This window comes from Megalops cyprinoides, chromosome 25 (genome assembly GCF_013368585.1).
Source record: "Megalops cyprinoides isolate fMegCyp1 chromosome 25, fMegCyp1.pri, whole genome shotgun sequence".
Lineage (NCBI taxonomy): Eukaryota > Metazoa > Chordata > Actinopteri > Elopiformes > Megalopidae > Megalops > Megalops cyprinoides.
The window spans coordinates 10,980,494-11,005,014 of NC_050607.1; the positions used below are offsets into that span (position 1 = coordinate 10,980,494).

The window sequence follows — 24,521 nt, forward strand, 5'->3', positions numbered from 1 at the left end:
TGGACATCAACCCACAGACTGCACCATGGCAGTTTAAAGGCATTTATGCCATAGGGTTCTACATGTGTATCCTAAATTAAAATCTCTCAGTGAAATGCATGAAGAGGACTGTTAAATGGCCAGAGGCTCCTCCTGTTTAATGCTACAGGTTTATCCTGGCAGTATTCAATCTTGCCTCATTACAGCTTATCCTTAACATTGATTACCGGCTTTAAGGAAATGTTTTTTTTTTTCTGAACTATTTTGGTGTTTACCCATTTCTCTGTCGATTTTATTGACCACCATACTCTGTGTTGCGCGATGAAAAAAAGCAGTATTCGCTAAAAATACGCTGCAAACTGCAATGCGGTGAGATTGAATCCAGCCCTCCATGTTGGCCATCAGCTTATGCTGTGCTGTAGGAACACACGGGCTCTGAACCTGATTACCTGCAGCATCCCTCTCCTCCGTGCCCATTGTCTCCTTCCCGGCACATCTTTTGTCTGCGCCTGGAACAGGGTGTGCTCTGCGTTCACCTTATCGATTTGAATTTCTGTGGCCCGGCCTGCCAGCGCCTATACATCTCACTCGAACCCGTTCACCTGCCTCCCTTAATGGCCCAGACCTGGGCGCCCGTGTCATAGGGGGAAGGCGCTTCTGCGTTTTTATTTTTAGACCGCTTTATCGTCCCTCCTCCAACCCCCCCCCGCCGCCGCTACCCCCGCCGCGTTCGGTGAGTTCTCTAGCTGCTCCCCCCAGTGCGTGAGTCATAGCTTTCATTTTCCTTTTAACGACCTTCCCCCTGCCTCTCCGAGGATTAGCAGCCACTCAAAATTTAATGACAGGACCATGAGGCGTTTTAGCGGGGCCCGAGGTTGTGCGTAAATGTCTGGGTTAATGTTTTTCTAAAACAGACTCTTTGGCCTTTAGCGAGGCGGGTGTCCTTCAGCTATAAGAGGCTCAGACCACATCATGCACACTCATGCCTCTGCATTCAAACACACAGAAATCAGCCTGCCACCCCCCTCCCACTTCTGAAGGAGCATAAAGCCTGCAGATTTAAAGGGTTACGCTGCATGTATCTAATGGTCGCCTCAACACTGCTGTTTTCAATCTTCACAGCTCAATGCAGAGCTGGTTCCACACAAACATACTTGTATCACTGTCTTCTAAAGGAGACATGCGGATAATAAAGGAGTCATGCGGATATTTTTGAATAATAAGCAATAAAAGCAAAATTCAAATGAATGAATTTGTGCTTTTGATATATTTCACAAATAAATGTATGGTAACCACATAACACGTATCAGTTATCAAATATGCTCAGGCATTTGCAAAACGATGTGTTATATAGCCACCAAAGTCATTATTTTTTGTAATGTCTAGTCTAAATCAAAATTTGAATTCATTCAAAGACCATCTTAGCGGGCTATTTAGGCTGGTTTTCGGTAAATGTGTCAGTAATTTTCCAAGTATGGTTGACAGATTGGAGCCATAAATGAAGTACACTTTTATTTAAGGTCGGCAACTATTTTGAAATGAACCCCAGGGAAAGCATTTAGTCGGACGTACCACACCTATCCAGTGGCTCTAACATGGCCTGATTCATAAAAGCTCCATAAAGAACTTTCTCTGCTTTTCATTTTTTTTCATAGAGCCACCCAAGGGACACGTTAAAGGAATGACTCCAGGTAGCCTTTATAGGCCGTTAAGTTTTGCCATCTCTCCATCTGGACCCTGTCACTTACGAGCAGCCTTAACAGTTGGAAATAAAGCCTTTGTTCGGTGGGACAAAATGCAAGGGATTCTGTGAAGGATCAGAAACCCAAGACTTTCATAACCCACAATACAACAGGGCGCTGTCTCCTCTGCAACTTTAGAAAGGTATGAAACCATACCCTCAAAGCTGCCCTGTTTTAAAACACCTTTGGGGGATTCAATAAATGCCATTCACGGTACAGTACAGTACTGCACTGTCACGCCAGTGTTTTGTATTTAAACAAGGTGGGAACCAACACAAAGCCGGTCGCAGAAAGACTGAGAGGTACACCATTAGTGCAGGGTGAATATGAGAAGCACATCCAAACAGTGACCGCATTAACTCAAGGTGAGGCAGTTGCAATCTGCAGATAGCTAAGAGGTACAAGTGAATTGTGGGATGCATACTTTTAAAGATCCAGGCAACTGTGGAGGCACACCCAGCCATAGGGTGGACATACAGGCTTGTTTAGGTAGACTGTGCTCACATCTTCAAGGTGCGTGGTGGATTTGTGCAAGGTTACATAAACTGCTCCTTATGGTCATATTCCTGATTCCTCAATATGTAATGTTCGGATGAAAAAGGAGCAGTAAGCCATGGATTTCACTGGTAATGCTCTTTGTATAAGCAATATCCTGTGTGCACTCTATACATTAACATCAATGTAAACATTTTAGGATGTCAGGAGCCAGTACTCTTTTATCATTCCCAGTCAACAGTCCAGTCCTTAGGGGTCATCTGTGCTTTTCTTTCAGTTCTCAATTGTCTGTAGTATTTCTGTATAAATACACACGGTGAAATGGCAATTTGATACATTGCATCTGAGAGAATGAGGGGAATGTCGTGACTCCTGAAACTTGGCAAATTCATCATATCTGTGTCCTCGTTTGAGCTTTTGTCCTGGAGATCATTATTACTCACACACAGTAGGAGTCACTACATTAAGTGAGTGACACATGGTTAAAAGATACTACATTAATAATTAATGATTCATTTTCGAATATGAACTCATGGTGGCAGGTGGGCTAGCTAGAATAGCTCTATTAATTGAATTGAGCTAATGCGATATTAAAGTCAAGCTAACAGTATACACCTGTATGTGTTGCAATGTACTTATGAATTATAAAATTGACATATTGTAGATTATTTGAAACACATAACTTATAGTTACAGTTAAGTGCATTGCAGCAAATGAATGATTCATTCATTCAAGGGCAAGGAGTCAGAGACATGCCTGGGACAAAAACGACAGTGAGGACAGAGGAATGATGAATGAAACTCTCAGGAACAGTTTCTCATGAGTCATTACCCAGTTGTAAGACATGCATTGCCGTCAATCTGCCGACTGAAATGTATGTAAAACCGCAAACAAGCGCCAAATCACCTAAAACGCCCACAGGCAGCCTGCTGTGAACATTCAGCTGTTCACACCTTGGACCTTCCTTTTCTGAACCACTCCTTGGTTTGTGTGTAATAAACCTACTAGCTGAACTCTGCCAATGGGAAATACCTAGCCAGGGTCAATTGCAGCAATCAAAGAGTTAATAAAAACGCCCTGCATGACAGGAAGCTCAGAGGAGCGCCTTTGGTCGTAATGATTATGCAGTCTGTTGTTTAAGTGTGCTCTCAATGGGAGTGCCCTTTTGGCAGACCTGCAGTTTAATGAGTTTAATTCCAGAGTCCCAGGGCCAGGGGGCTGAACTGCCTTATGGGTCACTTTTAGCCTGAATTATCAGGAGACCCTAACAAGAGGTTGGGGTAAATAAATCAAGCGACTGAAACCTCTTCCTGTAAAAACAGAGCCCCTGTGAAAACAGTGTTTATATGTAAAATCCAAACCTCTAGGAATGCACTTAACTATTTGTCAAAGGGTACTGCCTATATTAAACATATGTCAGTTTCTCTTACTTCCTTACATGGAATTTTGCACATACCATATATTGTATAGGACACTGCAAAATTGAATGTCTATAAAAATGGCTACAGCTACAATTCTGTCTAACATACTGTGTGTCATACATTATTAATCTAAAACATTCTTCTTATACTCTGAATAATATTTTGCCATATGCTGAAGTGGATTATCAAAAATGGAGCATAAAAAATACATTCAGCAAACTGGTGTTCAGAGTGTTTTGTCTAATATATTTCCCCTCTGAAGCAAGAGAAAAGGCATTCGAAAACATTAGAAAAGGCATGTTGCGGTTTATTTGGTTATAAATCACTTTTGTCATTTCTTTTCATTATTGGCAGTAGAGGTGGCATTGTGTCACTGCTTGAAGTCACATACAGCATTTTCAAAAATCAATAGAGTACAGTCGTTCTCACTTCTCAACAGGAGGCAGCATTTTCTCTGTCTGGATGGCAGTACCGCCATGAAAAGGGAATTCTGCACACAAACAGATGGTACTATTACATATTTATTACATATGTTCCAAAGTGGATGTGCTTATCCAGGGTGACCTACATAACCATGTTATCCAGTTATATAGCTGGATATTTAGTGCTGCCATTCAGGTGAGAAACTTTGCTCAAAACCTTGTTCAAGGTTGCAACAGTGCAGCACCACCCCGGGACTGAACCTGCAATGTTTTCGTTACAAGCCCAGCTCCTGAACCCATCCCAAGCTAACCGCGCTTTCAATGGAAATGCTCAGTCATCGTCTAGCAGCAGTGTCACAAAGCAGAGAAGTGCTTAGTCATCGGCTCACAGCAGCGCCTTAAGTATCGGTCTTGCGCAGCTGGTTTTGAACGCTGGAGCAAGCAAAGATTCAGCAGTAACAAGATAGCCCATTAAGCACATTTTCCATGGAAGTGGTCGTCTGCCAGCAAAGATGGTGGAGTCCCACAGCACAGTCACTGAGATCCTCATGAGGAAACGGCAGAGAGCCACTGTAGTGCAAGGGAAACGTTCAGGTAAAATAAGGTTTTCTGTGGAGTCGGCCAGCTGTTAAGTTAACATATTCAGTTCATTACATTTGGGACAGCTTCCACCTCATTTGGTGTAAATAACTTCCAGACTTTTCGCTACAGAGAAAATAGCAGCGCTGTGTACAGACTTCGAAGATATCCTGCAGACATGAGGCATGGCTTCCTCCAAATAACAGTGTTATGAATGGCTCTGCAGAGAGCTCGGAAGTATTGCAGCTCGTGGCTGTCCATTCTCTTTGGCTTCCTCCGTTTACTTCTTTACTTTGCACGTAAATGTTATGACATCTCTGGGGAATTATGGGAGATTAATTTCAGTTCCTTCAGAGTCTATGATCTGGGCTGCAGCTCAGGAAGGAAATGAGACGGTGTCTGGTGCAAAACCGTGTTTATTTATTTAATTACCACGAATCAAAGCGTACGGCAGATACTTCATACCCTAGTAGAACCTGCAAAACACATGACCTTGTCTCTGTGCTGTGCCCCTAATGGAAATAATGAGGTATAAGATAATTTGATCATTCCATCTGGAATCTCATTCTGACGTAGGGAGCTGCGCATTGTTGGATTGCTTTACAGTGGCAGAGTACCGCTGATGTAATCTGAAGATGATTCACGCTAGTGAATCTCCGCCATTGTTTCCTGAGTCCCTCTTGTTGTTTTTGTTTTGATTAATTTGCTGATTTTTCTGATGACCGTCAGATTGTGTTTGTAGTACATTAGTGTAGAACATGTTTCCCGGGGAACCCAAATGGGCCTTGGACTAAAAGAGCGTGTGGCAAGGGAAAGTGGATTCTGGGAAAATGTGTGTTGGAAGCAGAGACCCTGGCAGGGAGATCTGACCTCAAGCCCAGAGGAAGTGACTCAGATATTTCCAAATACATTTATGACTTGTTTGAAACAGTCTGGGTAAAGGAGTGGCCTGTCTCCTCAGGGCTTTGTGCACAAAAGCTAGGCTCATCTGTACAAATATTTACAGGTAAAGTTATAGCAGGATACAAACAAGTACATACACAAGCACGCATATAAGAGTGTATGCAAAGCAGACATGTAAAAAGATAGATTTCCACCATCTTGTTACATTTTGAAAACAATGTCCATGTATTGGGTCAGAGACAATAAAGTTCAATGATGTAAAAAAACGTCTGAAACTTCCACGTCCACATTTTACATTTCAGATATTTTAAAATGTATCGTGTGCCATACTGTCAGTAGAGCTGGTCTTACAATCAGAAAGCTGAAGCTTTGATTTCTCAGCAAGATGCTGCTGCTGTATTCTCGGGCATGACCTTTAACCTGTAGATGGTATCCAGTAAGCTGGTATGTAAAGCGATGTGAGCTGCCTTAGATGGAAGGCCAGAGGATAAATAAAGTGACTGTAGAAACAATGTCCTGTTTGAGAGGAGCACATGTACTCCATAGTGTGCTGGATCCATAAATGCATAGACAAATTCAGGCTTGTGCTAAGGCTTGCAGGCCAGCACAAGTCTTTCGGGCTGAATGACTCCGATTTAGGATCAGGAATATATTAAGATACTGACTGAGAAATGTGGGGAGATACTAGTTGGTTGTGTAAATGCTGATAAAAATGCCACAAGAAAGTAAGTGGTACTGTACGTGGCCAGAGATTAGGAACGACGCAAACCAAATTCACACATGCCTAGAGGCTGTTTCTGATACCTTTGCAGGAAGAAAGGAAAGAGGAAAAAGTTAATGCTGGGAGTAGTGTCTCAGAAATGCATTTGGCCATGCCAGGCGGGGCTTATGACACAAGGGCGATGAAAAGTACATCACACATACTGTGAGCAGTAAATGTGGCATAATTGTGTCCATTCGAGCAACACTGTGAAAGATCCTCTGTAGCCTCATAAGGCCTGGCTGGGTGTGGCCAGGGACCAACAGCTATATCAAGCAGTGCCGCCTGGGCCTAACAAATGTGCCACATGTAAGATGAATGCTGTGAAAAAGTGTGTGTGATTGACATGTGAAAAAAATAAGCAAGTTATAAAATACCGCTGGTTTAAGCTAACCCTCATTTAATATCAGCTATAATTTACATTTTTAAGCAAAACTCACTCTTAAAACCCAACTAACCCTCTAAAACCACTCTTAAAAAAGTTCTAATAGACTAGTTAATCCCTGTGGTAATGTTGTCTGGTCTGAGTGTTCTTGCTTCAGGCAGGAATTGATCCATAAATCAATTTTATGCATGAGAGAAGAGCGTAACAAGGTGTGCAAGAAGGCATGATGGGACTGTTCGTGTTTCACACACACACACACACCCTCCCTGATGACACTTCACACACATTCCCAGCTACCCCTCAGATGTCACACTCTCATACTCCAGGGTTGTACTGTCATATCGCTACAGTTGCAGAACTTGCCAGAACACACATGATTTAACAGTTTTATTGGAAGATTTATTAACCACTCAGATACATTGGTGTGCCAGATCTGAACACTGTATTCACTTTGGAATGGAAGTGTATCATGAAAAGATTTCTCAGCAATTAAAGAGCTGTCTTTACATGGATGGGATCATTGAATCAGTTAATGTGAACCATTAAAATTGCATTTAACGAAGTGTCATATACATAAGTGTGGTAGAACGAGGAATATCAGAATCCAGACCTTCAGTCTGATTGGAGACAAACTCCATACTGTAACTGCCCCCATTTTCATCATGTGGATTTGACCCTGAGATCCAAACACAAATAGAAAGGTTGTGTAGTGTCTACATGAAATAATGGGTAGAAGCCAAAGAATTAAAACTACCCTTCAGATTAAGGTCTTGGGAGTCACTAATTGGTTCTGCTTTGTTTGTAATCAGAGCTGCGTTTTCTTTAATGCAGTTAGCTCACTGAGGACCAAAGGGCAGGCTGTAATTAGCTCCCACGAATGCTACAGAGATGTGAGACAGACGACCAGCAAGAGCCGAAATTTACCGCCTTGTAACGTACTTTTCCCACAAGTCCTTAATAGCTCCCCTCTGAACAGAATGGAGACTTACCCTATTTGCTGTAAACCAATTCGGAAAACAAATTCATTCTTGTTAATTATGCCTTTCACTTCATGCTGTTCTCTCCAAAGAAATGAGTAATAAAACCTTTTCTTGGATTTAGAGTGTTCATGTTATACATATAATACAAGTATGCAATTTCCTACCGGTGAGAAAAATGTTCTTATGTATTTTCATTTTTTCTCAGGCCTCCAATATTATTCTACATTAAGAAAAAAAGTTAAATAATAAAAAAAGAATATAAATCCTGAAAGAGTAAAGAAAATTTTTGTCCACCTTGGTATTGTTTTATTTCAGTACACATGAGTATCTTGAAAAATAGAACAAACCTTCACACACTCGCGTCTCACCCTATGTCCAACAGAAATCAACACTCCATGCACCTGTGCAACTCAAGGAATAATATTTTCCCTGCATTCATGTTAAAGTGTCACGCATTCTTCTTAGACTCAGGCGTCTGGTATGCCTTTGACTAATAACCCTCACTAACACAGTGAAAAGTAGGCCGTGTATTGGGCTGACCCACAAAGCAGAGTTTTATGGAAATTATGAGAGGGAAGAAGTTTTGCAGGGAGGAATCGTCCAAAATGTGTCTCGGCAAAATGCCTCCTAAATTGACAAAATTATTTACATCTTTCAAAAGCTGATGCAAAACTAATTACAAGTTGCGTGACTTGGCAACGTCGCCATGCACACAAACCAAATTAGCTTAAATTGTGTTTTTCTGTGAACCGACATAGCTGAAATAAACATCATTACAAGGTATGCAGAATTTGGCTTGATAAAGAGCCACTCAATGATTTGAAAAAGTACTTACAGAACAAAATATGTTTTAGATTGTTGCCAGCCTTCAATTTAAGGTAAGGTAAGGTTATGTCTAAATTCCATCTATAGTAATGTAATTAGTTGGATCAAATAGTTCTGCCTCTCTTATTTTTGTACACTTTTTTACTTTATGCAGTCCTCTTTTGGAATCATCAGTTGGATATACGAAGCCCACTCTCACTACGAGAACCACTGTGGTACAGCACTGCGATGTAGTGAATGCAACTGATACGGATACACTCACATGCCAACTGCAAAGCAACCTTTTCACGCTGAAAGTCCTGTGGTGTGCTACAGTGGGCAGTTGTAGGATGGGTGTGGTTTCAATGACGTCATCAGAGCAACCTGCATGTGCCTCAGGAGTCACAGGGTGCCTGAGAGCAGTAAGACAAGCAGTTCCTGAGAACAACACACCCACCTCTATCCCCGGGGGGGGGGGGGGGGGGGAGACCAATTTGTTCTCCCAGTGCAACTTCCTGTTCTGTCTGTCTTCATCAGTCTGCAAGAAGCTAAGGAGAAACATGATTTTATGAAAGTAACACTGTCTGTGTGCATTTTTTTAACAGTACAGACAGGGAAAAAAAACTATTGCACGTTTTGCTTATATACTTTGCAACTATTGCTTATTGACTTAAGACTGAAATGAATTTTCACATGACTGCATTGCAATTGCCAAGTCAATATCAGTTCAAAACAGCAGACAGCAGAGGGTTGGGAAAGGGTTAAAACAAATGCGCCACTAGACCCACTATCTGTAATAATAGCTTTTGGTCAAGCTAATGTTCAGAAGGGAAAAAAAGGGTAAGTGAAGATGGATGTTCTTTCCAGTTCAAAGGCAAAGCAATTTTACCCATTGTCCTTGTCAACAGTAACACATTGTCACTCGGCATGAGAAAACTGACACCTCCTGTGTCTCAAGCAGGCCATTCAAGCCCGTTTGAAATCGTTCAGGCACATGACAGCAGGCTATTTGAACATCAGTGAGAAGTAGGCTGATGCACGACCCAGAAAGCCCTGCCCTGGTCCGCGTGTACGTAACCTTCTACTGGGGGGTCATCGTTGTGTTGGGGCAGTGTGGGCAAGACACTTGGAAAAACGTTGCGAAAGCAGTACCTGTTTTTCTCTTGCCGTATGACAGGGTGGTCAAGGTTTTAAAAAGCGCAGATACAAATGTTTCAATGCTCCTGTGTGGGAGACTGACACAGGGGACACAGTCGATGACACAGGGGACTGGGTGACACAGGGTGCACATTAGAGGTGTCCCAATTGAGGAATTCGCCTTACAGCAGAACACACTGGCACTGCTTCTTTATGCATACTTTTTCCCTCCAGCTTTGAGTAGCTGGTTAGATTTTGTCTTTTCCGAAAACCTCACAAGGTTTGAGGTAGAATACATTTAGACCAGGCACAGTGCAGATTAGGTGTAATGTATTTGTAACATATGCATGTTTTATTATAACTTGCTGTGTCTATTATCAGCTTGTCTAGGTCTAATAAACATCAGGCCTGTGCAGTACTCTCTGCACAAGAGAGGCAGCTTGAAAATTACTACCTTTGTTCTTGGAGTGATTTTTCCTATTTACCTTCCAAAACAGTGCCCAGTAAGGCTTATTATTACTGCTTTGTTTGTTGTTTCTAGATGATTACTCTGTAAGATGAATGTTCTTGTATCAGCATTCAAACAGTGATCCTTTGCTCAAGGATATGCTTGTAAATTAGCGAAAGAATGAGCTAGGTTGCATATGAAACAACCCCCATGTGACCAGAGATAGCAAACATGCTAATTTAGAAGGAAAGCATGAAGCTCAAGCCTGTGACTGTAATTTAGCTTGCTAACTAGCTTGCAACTTCGGTTCTTATTTTAAAATATTAGTAAATAAGACACAATTGTTTGCTCTTTTTTCACACGTTAAAATTGTTATAAAAGGATAGCCTCGGCCACCAGCCAGCAACTATCAAACGAGCAGTTATGTGTAAACTAAGCAAATGACTCTTAATGATGATCTGTTTAACGCAAAGTCTGTTTTTCCCATAATTATGCTTAATGCAACTATACATTGAAATGATGAAATGTGTGGTGTAATGATAATGATGCATCATATTGGATAAGGCGGTTTGATTTCCTAGCCCTCAACAATGCAAAAGCTACCTCAGGACAGGTTGCCAGAGTGAAGCCAATGACTTGCATTGTCTATATCATGGTAATGTACCATAACAGTAACATGCAATCTCCCTTTTTTGTCTCTCCAAGGCACAATGTAACATTGGCAGCTAGTCTAATTAGTCCAATTGTGGTTTCTTAAATAATTAAATGCCTGCTTGGGTAGATTACGTACTCTGAAGACTTGTTTTGTTTTGTGTCTCTTACAAAAAGTGAACAATGTTAGCTTTAAATGTCTATGCCAGCATTGTTGACTTTGTATCTGACATATTACAATTCTATCAGTATTTTCAAGTATTTTCAGCATATGTCAACTGATCGGGTGTGTTCTGCTAATTCACCAAGGAATTTTAAGTTGAAAGCAAAGGGAGTGATCAACAGCGCACACATCTGCCATATCCCTTCAACTTAACAGTATTTTAGCTTATTAAATTTTGATTGTAATTACATCTATAGATTCAAATTGTCATATCTCCAAAGTGGGTGCTTTCATACAAACATTACATATCTTAGTTTCATTTTGCAGTGTAGTTCAAGTGAGCGTAATGAAATGTTTACCTAGTAAGAAGAGAATACAGTGAGCCAAGCAATACTGTAATGCAATTTAGAGATGTCTGGAGCGCGTCTTAAAATCAGGTAATTTCTGCACCCGACATCTTGCTCCCGGTTTGTAAAATGTTGCACATGCCACTGGCATGAGAAGGCTGTGGTGCCACACAGCTGTAAATGAGGTCAGCCTCAGCAGCCTGCCGCAGGAATGCTGCGCTCTGTTTCTCATGGTTTTGGGCTAATGGGAAAGGCAGGAGTAACACTGTCAATTGCGATTGATAAATGACCACTCCAAACTAGGGCACTGTGTCTCTCTCTCTCTCTCTCTCTCTCTCTGCACCCGCTGATAGACAGACTGACTGTGGCTGAAATGAAATTCAAACCCAAAAGCCACTCCCAGAGGTATGCTGCCGGCAGACCGGGGCTTGCTGGGAGGTTGTCTTTGAATAGACTTCATTAGATTAAAGTGAGGCATAGGGCACAGAGTTAGGGTACAATCAACGATTTAAAGTTTAGATACGCACAAGGGCTGTTTTCGTCAGGTATTCTTAGACTGACTCTTATTCTTAGGTTGAATGGGCTTCATTCTTGAAATTCATTCTCCCTTAGAGGTTGTGCCTTAGAGTATAGTAATACAGGCTCTTTGAGTAACTCACAGAAAAGAATTAGGACAAATTCTCAGACAAAAGACAAAGTGTTCCTGGTGTTGCTGCTAGGAACACCGTGTGATGTTCCTGAATGCTTATGCTGACGTTCAAACAGGGATAGAATTAATTCACCATAATGAAGACTGTCCAATAAGCTTTGAGGAGTAGCATAATGAGAATATCTGACTCACTTAAATATAAGTTATTATGAATGACAGATAAATGGCTGCATGCAAGCACACACAAAGTAATGTATATTACTAGTAGCATAAGTGAAGCCAGTTATCATCTGACTGTTTAGGCCCCTTGTGCAACTGTAGACAAAACATACATAGAGCACACAGACAACATGGAAAGCTAAGGAATCAAATTTCTGTTGCATCATCATTTAATTAATTACCCATCCCTCAGAGATCACACAATCAGTCATATCGATGTAGCCCTGCAATCACGATACAGTTTCAAGGGATCAATGCAGTGTAAAAATCTTCCATTTCAAGCGAATTTTCAAGGCCTTATAAGATCTGTGTTCTCCTTATGTGGGGACACAGCCTTACAAACCCTTTGCTCTCAAGTACTGGCTGTACCGAACCAAACTCTGCACCTCCCTTGACAGGAGCTGACCCCTTCCCTCCTCGTTACCAGCTCAGCCCAGCACCTCTCAGGGTCCCTTGAGGGCAAGTGCCAAGTAACTGTCAGCTCAGCCTCACAAAATGTCACATCAGGCTCGGTCTGGAAAGTAGATGTCCTTTAACACAGCGTTTCTCAAACCTCTCCTGGAGGACCCCTTGTCCTGCGTGTTTTAGATCTCTCCCTGCTCCAACACAGCTGATTCAAATGATCAACTTGTTATGGAACTCCTGAAGCTGCTTAATAACAAACTGATCATTTAAAACAGCTGTGTTGCAGCAGGGAGAGATTTAAAACACGTAGGACAAGGGGTCCTCCCGGAGAGGTTTGAGAAACGCTGCTTTAACACATACCAGGCCAGAGTAAACTTAACAGGAGTTTCTCGACAAGTACGGACTTTTTTCTGTCCTCTGTGACATCGATCGCACTCAAGTGCTATTAGTACTATTAGGCTCATCATCATAGATCAATAGTGCTATTTCTGTAAATGAGCACAATCTCCTTGCTAAAGGTGTATCCTGCCTGAGATTTGAACTTGCAGCCTTCCTGTGTTAAATCCAGTTCCCCAACAGTTAGCTCTTATAGCAGCATTTATCCTGAAATAAACAGTACGAGCCCTTGTATTGTGGTGGAGGCAGATGGGCCTGACGTGGATGGAGGAAAGTGCTTTCCCTCTGTCCTCTGTCTGTGTGTTCTGTGAGTGCATGCCCTGATTGGTCAATGCTAAGGTTCAGCTGCTCAGCAGAGCTAGTCCACTCATCCTTGAGCCGCTGGAACTCCATGTTCTGGAGATAAGATCCCTCAAGAAGCATAGAAGTGCCATCCGGGGAGGCTGTGCACTATTTAAAGGGTTGTGCAGAGGCACCATTATATCATCTGAGATGCTGGCATAGACTGTACTGCACTCAAACATAACACAGCACTCTCAATCCGAGTGCTCAATCCAATCATTCCATTGTGCATGTACCACATGTCCCTTTGTCTCACCCCTTCCTGTGAGGTCATGGTTAATGCCTCTCTCTCTCTCTCTCTCTCTCTCTCTCTCTCTCTCTCTTTTCCTGCAGCTCTTGTGGTGCGTTTTCTGACCAAGCGTTTCATCTGGGAATATGACCCCACTCTCGGTAAGTGACACCTTCGCCTTGCGTGCTGCAGTCCCATTGGGCATATTACTTGTGGGAGCTCGGCAGCACAACGCCCTCTTTACTGTAACATACTCTCACACAGATCCACATTCATCCCATAATAAACGGCTCGATTGTTACCCGCACATATGGGTGAATCCAGTAAGATTCTCGAAGGGCTACCGAGGGCTGTTCTGTGGAGAAGATAATATTCACAGCTTGCTTTACAGTTATCATTTAACATACCGATTTTATCTAATTGGAGCTGCAACTAGATTTCAAGTTCTCTGGAAAAAGTTGAGTGTTGAGTCAGGCCCTCGTATGAAAATGATTTAGATGGGTGTCCAACCAAACATTTTCCATGGGTTTACATTTTCTCAGAGAAAACCCCTAACTTCCTCTGAAAGGTTTATGGAAATTTTGGTCTATGTTTTCCTCTTCAGCTGGTATGTGAAGTATGTAAACTGGCCACTCCCATTCATGAGAGATAAGGCTGGACTTAATCAAAGTTCTCACCTGCCCCCAATCAAAAACAAACTCTTTTACTGGTTTAGGTTTAAGATGGAACCAGAGGCCCTTTAAGTGGTTAAACCCATAATAGCTCTCAGGTTGGTAAACTGTTTGAATTGGCCCTTACTGAATTCAGTGCTGCCATGGTTTTAATATCCACAGTCCCGCAATGTTATTGCAATGTGAAGCTGTCACTGGTTGTTCTCATTGGCCCCATGTCAATACTGAGGGGGCTAAAGCTCACTCCTTTTTTGTAATTCGCAGAGGTATGCGTGCTATTCTGTTATGATACAAGGAGCGGATACCTGTGGTTCAACACAACATCATTCACGCGTCTGACTTAATAAAGAAATGTGTTTATGCCTATGGAAGGTGTGATGGCTGTGGAGGGAAGGAAGTGTGGAATGTGAGGCTAAATCCAGGGAATTCGTAGTATCTCTCGGTTAAGACACCTTCAAAGGGTACATCCAGATCCACACAAGGTAGTGATTCCAGAGGGTAATTTCATTGACTCCCGGTCGTTAGTTATAATGGCATATGTATGTACAAGGTATTATTGGTATGAGGTATATTCTTGCCCATCAATTTGAAAGCTCATTTTGATTTTGAACAGCAAAGTCAGTGGCAGTTCTAAGGCCAAGGGGTTGCATGAATTTTACATGGGAATATTATTGACAAACCCAAACGAGTACATACACAGACATGAAAATGTATCAGAAGAAGTAGTACTGTGTACAGATATAACAGTATGTAATAACCATGACGACATACTAAATGATCAGTCCTATACCAATATGTTGTTACCATGGTCGAACAAAAGGTGAATGTCACACGAACGGCCTCTCTCTCTGAGTCCACACAACTCGGTCTGCTCCGCATGGTGATGAGAATATTGAGTTACTGCGGGCAGACGGATTAATTTCAGAAGCCGTTGAGGGTCTGGAAGCAATTTGATAAAGTTTTCATGGTCGGTACCGTCAGTGACTCACTCAAATCCAGGAGTAACGACATTTCTCTGTCATGCTTTCTGGGTCACAGCCTATCCTGAAAAGAAGCACAGAGCCCCGTTCCTCACAGGCAGTTTTTTCCTTTTAATTAATCTTACCACTGCTGTCAGTCAAAAATGCCAGCGCGATGCAAGTGGTATTTACAGCGTGGGGTTTGCGGCAAAAGGCTCCGTTTTTACCGCCGGCGTGCTGGTTCAGCTTAACAGGTGTGATCAGTGCGTACAACAAACACAATCTGAGGAATATCGAGTATGCGCTCCATGTATGAGTCAGCTTTTCTCCCCTCCTGGCCATAGGAACTCACTGTCACCTCATCCTAGTACTGAAATAAGGTTTAGATTTGAATTAACTACTGAAGCGACTGTTAACTCATCTAGATTTGATAGCTAATGAAGTGTGTAAGTTCTTTGTCAAAAATCTCTCAAGGCGTACCTTGCGCCTATTGTTCCGTGTCATATTCTGTACTGATAATGACCATCGTACTGACCAGAATTGGTTTCGATTGAGCTTGTGCAATTTTTACCTGGTGTTTTGCAAATTAATGCTTGGCAGTTGCTTAAATAAATGACAAACCTGTCTGAGCACAAATGGTGCACTTGGTTTAGCCTGCATCCGTACAACTTTGGACAAAGTGCACTGCAGTTAGACTGAATCTGGCTCATGGATTTTTTTTTTCCAAAATGGTGTTCAGCAGAACAGTGTTGCTGCAAAGAAACACAGGAGGCCCAACGGGGCACTGTCAATAAGACTCATGACGATGACTCAGTTTTCAAGATGAATAAATATACCAATGTCAGATTCCCAATGTGAATCATCACTTGTAGAACAAGTATGGGCTAATTACACCATTTGCAAAGGAGATCGAGGACTAATAGTAACAAGCAGTGCTATTAGAGTTATATAAAGGAACTGGATACTGGAATGAAGCAATCTGTTGCATCTATTAAAGGCTAATGTTTTCTGTTGCATTCCACCAAATGTATCCATAATATATGATCTCAGTGTCAGGCATGTAAAATGATATGAGTGATAACCTGATGAATGAATGAGTGGTGATCTCAAATATACCTGATAGAATGCCTGAGCGGTAAAGAGGAACGGTTGTTCGCGCTATTGAGAAGCTGTTCACTTTTCACTAATGCTTTGAACACCTTGGCATTGTTATTCCCTTCACTGGTCATCCATATCCTCACTGTTTTGTGCTGGCAGCCTAAGTACTGACATCCTACAACCACGACCAACACATTCTCTGCAACCATCTTCCTGGTGTCCAGTTAAGTGCCTGTTACTTAGAGGAGTACTACAAGAATGCAGTTTATTGTTACTGAATTGGAAGCATGTGTAGACAACAGGAATGCAGTGACTGAGGACTTTCTTTTATGCTCAATTATGCTGTAAAGTGTGGTACGCGCTCCTGTTTCACGCAGTCGAGCCTAATGTCGTTTGGCTCACCTAATTCATTTTAAACGAGTTGCCCCGTCTCAACGTCCTCAAGAATTGCCACTGACCCCAACATCGCGATATCGTGTGAAAGGGGTGGTGGTGGCGGTGACGTCAATGACAAACATAGAAAACGCTAAATGACGCGAGACCCCCCCCACCCCGAAACCCACCGCACCACTGTGGAAGGAAAACTAGGCCAAACAAACAAAAAGTCCTGATGGCCGCGGGCGCCAATCGACCCCCATTTTGTTTGGAGGATAAATCAACGTGGGCAGAAAAAAGCCGCTCTCCGAGTGTGGTATGAAACGCTCTCGGTGTTACAGCAATAACAGGAATGCCGGCACTTTGCGTAGCAGTGAGGAATGACATATGAACTGTCAGGAAAATTATGGGTGGAGGCCCGCTAAAGCTTCCCCTTGCCCCCGTGTGATACAGTGCATACGTAGAACCAGTAAATCATTTCCCCTCGTCCAAATGGGAGGGTCAGAGACCGGCGAGGGCCGAGAGCGCCGAGTGACAGCCGCTCTAATGGGACGTTGCGCCTGGCGCCGTGCGAGGACTGAGCCCTCACGTGCAGGTCCCGCAGCTGGAGGGGAGGCTGATAAATCAATGCCAGCGTGTTGCCTGCGGCCGGCGGCGGCCCATCTCCTTGTGTAAACTTGCAGGGAATACCAATTTCCAGCCCCCCGTCGCCCACCTGGCGAAAGTATCGATGACGCACCCTGTTAGAGCGGGTTTCGGAAGACACGCTATTTTAAGATGCTGAGGTCAGAAGCGCCTGCCGTGCTTAAATGTGCCTGGGTTTACTTACGATAGCATACATCTGGTAAGACACGTACTGAATTGTTGCTAATATGAGTTTTGCGCAAAAGCACATCCTGTGTGAGATTCTGTATCAGAGAGAACTGTGTGAATGGAAGGACATATGGGTGATGCACTGTAAGGAGTGATATTTAAAATAATTTGTCACATCTTAGGATATTAGGGGTCAAGATCTTTAAAAGAACTTGTCACACTTGTTAGGAGTCTTATTTGGAAATATACCGAAGTCTAAAATAACTAAAATGGACTCTTTCTTCTTATTCTGTGCCTTACATCTATGTCTTAACAAGCCTGAATATGATTTTATCTTTGAGCATTCTCAAGGCTATTATCAGCGTCACCCTGCATAAAAATAAATGGCATTTTGAAATGGTTACCTTGCAACAACCAACTAGAATGTATTTGAGCTGAATTTTGGAAGGATGTATCACACAGGACAAAGTGAATATGTTCATTTTGTTTAAAAAAATGTTAATACAATTTATACCTCAATTGGCATTAGTTATTACAACAAAAAGTGGGATATTTTAACAGAAGCAGCTACAAGATGTTTTGTGCTTTACATGCTTTGTTTTTTGGGGGCATTGCCTCAAGATCTGAACCAATGACCTACAGGTACAGAGGCCAGTCTAAACAATACTTTTATTGTCACCACCTGATGTAATGTAAGTCAACTGACATTTGAACAACAAGGTTTCTCACACACTGTATATGTTGGTTCATTTTTAACAGTTACACCCTTGTCTGTTTTCAGAGTCAACCTATCGCCATCAAGCAAACATCGATGATGAAGTTGTTAGCATGGAGATTTTAGACACAGCTGGTCAGGTAAGCTCAGATAATGGTTGAACATGTTCTGATACAATTTGAAATCTACAGCCACAACCTTGTTGAAATGCCATGAATGACAGTATCACTTTAAAATATTCACAATCTGTTCCTTAAGTCTAAATAATTTTATCTCTATCAAACTGGGTATTGTGCATCCTCACAGAGTCTAGGACCTCAGATTCACTGATCACTATATGAAATGCATGGCTCATTTTCTGTTCCCAGCCTGCTCTCAGGCACACCAAATTTTTAAGGATCTGCGGATTTGTTTTTCCTGCACAGGTGACATTAAAGGCCGAGTGAAGGGACTTTTTTGCTTTATCTGCGCATTACAGGATCCATAAACCAGCTATATACTTTGTCCATTCTTTATGCTTAGGAAAGAACAGGTATGATGGTGGAAGCCAGGATATTGAAATCATTGCCTGCTCTGTTTCTGATACAGTATTTACTTTATCAGGATGCTCAAATTGTCCATAAGCCATGCCCTGCAATTGGTTCAGAGAGTGTGAAGGTTCTGGATTTAGGTCCATTTCACAGCCACCTCACAACGGGCGCATGTTTCTGGTTGCTTTTGCCGTCCCAGTCTGTAACGGACTTTGCGGAGGACATGTTTCCAGCTTCAATTCCAGATTAAAGAATTTAGCAATGAGAGCACCAAGCGATATTAAAGGTATGGATCAAAGCTTGTACTCTACTGTAATATCGCAGACTTTGGCAAACCCATCATAACAGCCAACAGGGAGAAGCGGTGCGTCTCTTGGCTTTAATAAATGTGACAAATTCCTGTAGTGTCCCCTGGCCACTAATGTCCCCAGTGACACTTCTATTCAAGTCACCCTTTAGTCATTATCCTCTATTTTTAGTCTGTTTGGAGCTGAACGTCTGAAGAATCAAGTCTTTCCGTGCAGGTCTTTCAAAAAGACAGCAATTCATTTATTGTGATTATGAATTCTACGTTTAAAAGACAGATGAATCATGAAAATTGCATTAAGTCTCAAACGGCATAATTCTTCACAGCTACAGTACGGCATATTCCTGAGTGGGCACTGCTGATCCAGGCTTTAATGTGTTTTTAGTTTGCAGTTGCCATGTCAGATTCTATCACATTTTATTGATAAATGCGCAGGTAAGTAATAGCCAATAACAGTGAAGCCATGTCAGCCAATGACAGAGAGATCTTCTTCTTTTAGGATTGGTCAGTACTGTTTGGAAAGGCACACTGATTGGCTGTATCTTTACACCCCCCCCGGTAGGAGGACATGCTGCAGAGGGAGGGCCACATGCGCTGGGGGGACGGCTTTGTCATCGTCTACGACATCACTGACCGGGGGAGCTTCGAGGACGTGGCGCCGCTGAAGAGCCTCCTGGAGGAGGTGAAGAAGCCCAAGAACGTGACGCTGGTGCTGGTGGGCAACAAGGCGGACCTGGAGCACGCGCGGCAGGTGAGCACGGAGGAGGGCGAGCGGCTGGCAGCCGAGCTCTCCTGCGCCTTCTACGAGTGCTCGGCCTGCACGGGCGAGGGCTGCGTCAGCGAGCCCTTCCACGAGCTGTGCCGTGAGGTGCGCCGCCGGCGGGCGGTGCAGGGCAAGGCCCGCCGCCGCAGCTCCACCACCCACGTCAAGCAGGCCATCAACAAGATGCTCACCAAGATCAGCAGCTAGGGGGCGCCACTCAACAAACTGAACAAAAGAAAAAAAAAAACTAAACTAAAAACTCACAGAGCACAAATGAGATCACATTATGGATCAAGGAGACATTTAGAGGACACTGTCCGTCCTGGGTTGGAGATTATTTTGATTTGGGGGTGATGTGGAAGAGAAGACATTTGTTCTCATGGAAGATTTTTACGAACAAGAAACAATGTTGGCTCTATCTTGGATGGATGGCTCCAGAGATTCTCAAAAGGCTGGACGCTGAAACGTGGGGGATGTCGGCTTTGTTGTGTTTTATTTGTAGATACCACTAAAAAGTACCTGCCTGTCGATACTCATCATCCAACTCTGAGGGATCCTGGGAAATTGAGTCTTCCTTCCAGAGTGATGGCGTGTCCCAGGATTTTGAAATTTTAGCTTCACAATGTCAGCCATATGTATGTAAAAAAACTGATCCATTCAAAAAAGGAGATAACGTGCATATAATGTACAGCATGACTCTAAACTTAAATCATATGTTCTAATCATAAATTGCAAACATATGCTCATTTTGTTTTGGCTTTGTAACTGTCACTTGTATGCCACTGTATGCCAACGTTTGATTTGCTGTGGGCCACACATTTAAGTATATCTATTCTTGGAACTGTGTTGAAGCTTTCACAGAAATATTAACAAAGTATGTTTTCATCACATCACTGTGAGATCTGTAGGGTTGCTTTTGGCATCACTTCAGCATTGCTGACTTCACATAACTCCTTTAGATTGTGGAGCAGGCCGTCAAATGAACCATCACCTACCCATGTTTCACAGTGATTTCCTGTTTTCATCAGCTCAAGTCATTTGCCGTCTTGCCTCACCATGTGTTTATTCTAGAGATTGTTGTGGACACCATGCTTGTCCTAGGAAGTCAATATCGAGAGCAGACCAAAGGATCACAGGCCATCTGTAGCTTTTGTGTTTGTACAAATGCCGCACATTCTCGCCTTTAGTTGTCTTTATCCAACTTATTTACATTCAGAGGAGTTTCATCCAGTGTTCCTGAAATTGTAAAGTATGTATGATATTGCCTTAATCACTGAATGGAATGTTTTGTCCCTATGTATGTAGACTCAGATTGTCCTTGTAATAGAGGCAGAAAGAGCAATTTCCCACATGCCTGTATTGTAATCTAATGGTAGCTTTCCTTCTTGCATTGTATATTATGGGTTCCTGGCCTTAAAGAACAAATGCATTCTAATCATGTATGGGAAATAAGTGGACATTTTCTGCAGTGCAGTTGTAATTAAAAATCATATATGAGAATGAAACATTTGTAATGTTCATTTTTGTTCTGCCCCGGCATTAACATTGATGTTCGTTGTGCTAAAATGGGCATGTGTGATCCAGTACAGTGGTAATTTATTCTGGTCATTTCTATTGGGACAGTGCAGAGAGACAAGGTTGCTATTTTAGCAGCATGAATCGGTCATTGTGAGTGCATTAGTTGAGCTTGAGCGATGCATTGTCCAGCGTGCTGCGGTCAAATGGAACACGTTACATTGTTGAATGTACAATGTCAAACAATGCAGACACACATAAGAACACCTATGTACAGAACAGGCTTCCACTATAATGGGGCTCAGCATGGGTCTTGAAAGTCTGGATGCGCTGTCGGGGACCCGTTCGCTGAATAGTCGTGGGATTGCCCTTTGTTGTATGATGTGCTAGCTTAGCTGACAGCCTTGTCCAGGGTGAATTACACACCTTGCATTTTACCGATGACCAACTCATAAGGCTGGACATGAAGTTATTTGCTTAGAACAGAACACCGTTCAGGCTGCTAATCACTACTACAGACTGCTGGCCAGCACATTGTTGGCCTGTATGTAAAGATATTTGTTGAATGTGCCTTGCCAGTACAGACAAATTAGCACGGTGAGTTATTAGTTTAGTAGGCTAATCTAAGACTGTGCAGTTGTAGCTGAGCCTGGTTATAAAATTCTCCAGTCACTACTCCTCACTGGCACAAAGAACTGAAACAACAGAATCTGTCACAGGGCTCATGACGGCACTTTACTTTACTTACAGCACCTTCCCCATACCGTAGAGGAGCACTGCACATGAGAAGCTCAGCTCTGATGTCATCGTTTTCAGTGCTTACAGTGTCTGATGGGATAATGACAGGGAATGTGCTGTTCCTTAAAAAGCCAACTCTTAAGGATGGGGTATTAGTGACGAAGGAGGCTTGTTCTAGGCTGCTGCATTGCACATTCTAAAGACACATTGATTTTAGTGATACTATCTGTGCTTTTTGCTCATTTTGGGCTTGGTTCAGTGCTCATCTGCATGTCATGGGGAGTTACATAAGGGTTTCTTTGTGTTATTGGTTCAAAGAGAGCTATAAGAACTAATGGACTGTAATCCCTTGGACCAAAGTTGAGCATCCCTGCTTGACTATATTACTTACAAAAACAAATGTGTAAATGTAGCCTCCAATCTGCAAGAAAAGAAAAAGGACATATCGGTCTAAGAAATAAAGGGAATGGAGTATTAACGTTAGGGAAAAAGCACAAATCCCAATGCACTGACTTCACTTTAAATGGCACTGCAAGGTAGAGTTAACATGGTACTCCATAACAGTCATCTGAATGACAAGGTGACAGATCCGGAGACAGGTATGCAATCAGCTCTCCTCCTCAGCAGAGTGCAGTTAAGAAAAAGAGGGATCGCCCGCTTGGGGAAATCGAAACAGGTAATGCATTTGGGCGAGAGCAGCGCCTCGGAAACTAATTCAGTCCATTCAGATAACAAACCTGCCCATGCGGAGATGTTAGCTTTTCAAAACATATTGGACATGTAAATCTAACCACCGGTCCCTGTGCAGGAAGTGATGAAATCAGCCAAGGAAAACGAACGTTAGAGCTGTTTCCTTCAAACACCCACTCACAACCACACATATGCATACACACACTCTGTCACACACATTTACACACAAGTACACACACCCACACAGGGCTTTAAAAATAATTTAGATCCTGAAATCTGACTAATCTGACTATTTAATATACAGATAGGAGATAGGAGACAGAATGATGCACATTTTTCATACCTCCTCAACACAGACACACACTCTCTCTCTCTCTCTCTCTCTCTCACACACACACACACACACACACACACAATTTCATACACTACACAGCAACCTGCCTTCAAGAAGTGATTTACTCGCCCCTCCATCCCGGGGGACTCCCCTGCCCCTTTCCGCAGCGAGGCACCAAGCGGACTTTACAGGCTTATCCCCGCTCCGGCGGCTCAGCGCTCTGACAGGCCCGGCCGGGGCTCGCTGGTCCCGGCCCAGCCCGGAACCTTCCTCCCAGGACACCAGGACTGCTGATGGGGCCGAACTGTGTTTGGATGTGCTGGCTTTTGGGAGGCTCCTTGGGAGTGTCCCGGGGTGAGGCTGGATAATTACTGGGCTGGATCTCCCGAAATACGCTCTGCCACCGCAGCAGAGCACTCCTCCCTCGGCGCTCCCTGACCAGCATGCAGATGGGCACAGTGAGCTTTCAAACAAACCCTCGCTTATTTATAGACGTGTAATGCATATGGCATATAGATACAAATGCACATACAGGGCCATTTAACAGCAGGGATTCCCCTGTTTTATGGATGTCTATTCTGAGACTGAAAAGAACGACACTAAAATGTCTTTTAGGACTAGTTCACATAAATCAGCATCCTAAAGTAAATATCCTATCCTGTGTGATCAATTTTTGTGTGACTATTAAACGCTGGTACTGCTTCCTTTACAAAAATAGGGCTGATAAAGTGTTCACAAGACAGCTACCTTCATGATGTGAAAGAGTTCTCAATTTCACTGTCTTTTTTTCAGAATGATGTGGCTTTTTAATTCTCAGTTGCTGGATGTCTGACAGTCTAAATTGCCCACAGTTCCACGGTGACACGGGAAAGGCCACTGATGGCAATCAGAAGAGCACTGGAAAAAACAGAGCAGATTGAATCTCATTTGCATTCATGCCCTTGGTCCATTTTCTTTTTTAGGTAGGCCTCCTGCTGTAACCGGGAAAAAATACAGCCTGGAAAACATTATTTTTTACGCTGAAATAACATATTTTTCAGTCTCCCGCCGTGCCCGTCCTGCCTCTGCGTGCCGATATTCCGCCGTGAGCGGAGCGTAGCATTTCCAAGGCAAACTCTCCACGGCCTCCTCCCTCCCTGGGAGCCAGTCTCCTTCCTAAAGCAGTCTGATGGAGCTGTCCCGTGTGGTTAGACATAAAACACAGCACAGTGGCTCACGGACAAAACACAGCGCTTGCTTCACGGTTCCAAGTCCAACAGTTTCAGCAGTGCACATCATAACGCATAACGACAATAAATCCATCCCCAGACACCAGACCCTTTGGCTAGTGCACAGACCTAACAGTCAGTCCTGACACCAGAGCAAAGAGAGGGTATTAAACGCCATATTACACCAATGGGGTCAGTCTGGAAAGGACAACACAAGATGGAGCATATCTCATCAAGATGGATGTAGGCTCCATACTTCCTGTTCAGCTCTGCAGTTGTGAAGAAAATCCTTCCTAAATGGATCTGTTTTATTTCTTGGGTGTCTCATCATATTACATAAAGCACATCT

General features: G+C 42.9%; 1 protein-coding gene across 1 annotated transcript in view; it reads left to right on the top strand.

Annotated features, from left to right (window-relative positions):
• Nucleotides 1-21,136, top strand: part of rerg (RAS-like, estrogen-regulated, growth inhibitor) — a 31,992-nt gene extending 10,856 nt beyond the window's left edge. The window contains exons 3-5 of the mRNA XM_036520155.1: nucleotides 13,561-13,617; nucleotides 18,154-18,227; nucleotides 19,487-21,136. Coding sequence (XP_036376048.1) covers nucleotides 13,561-13,617; nucleotides 18,154-18,227; nucleotides 19,487-19,894 — 539 coding nt within the window. The 3' untranslated portion in view covers nucleotides 19,895-21,136. The remainder of the gene's footprint in view (nucleotides 1-13,560; nucleotides 13,618-18,153; nucleotides 18,228-19,486) is intronic.
• Nucleotides 21,137-24,521: the final 3,385 nt, after the last annotated feature.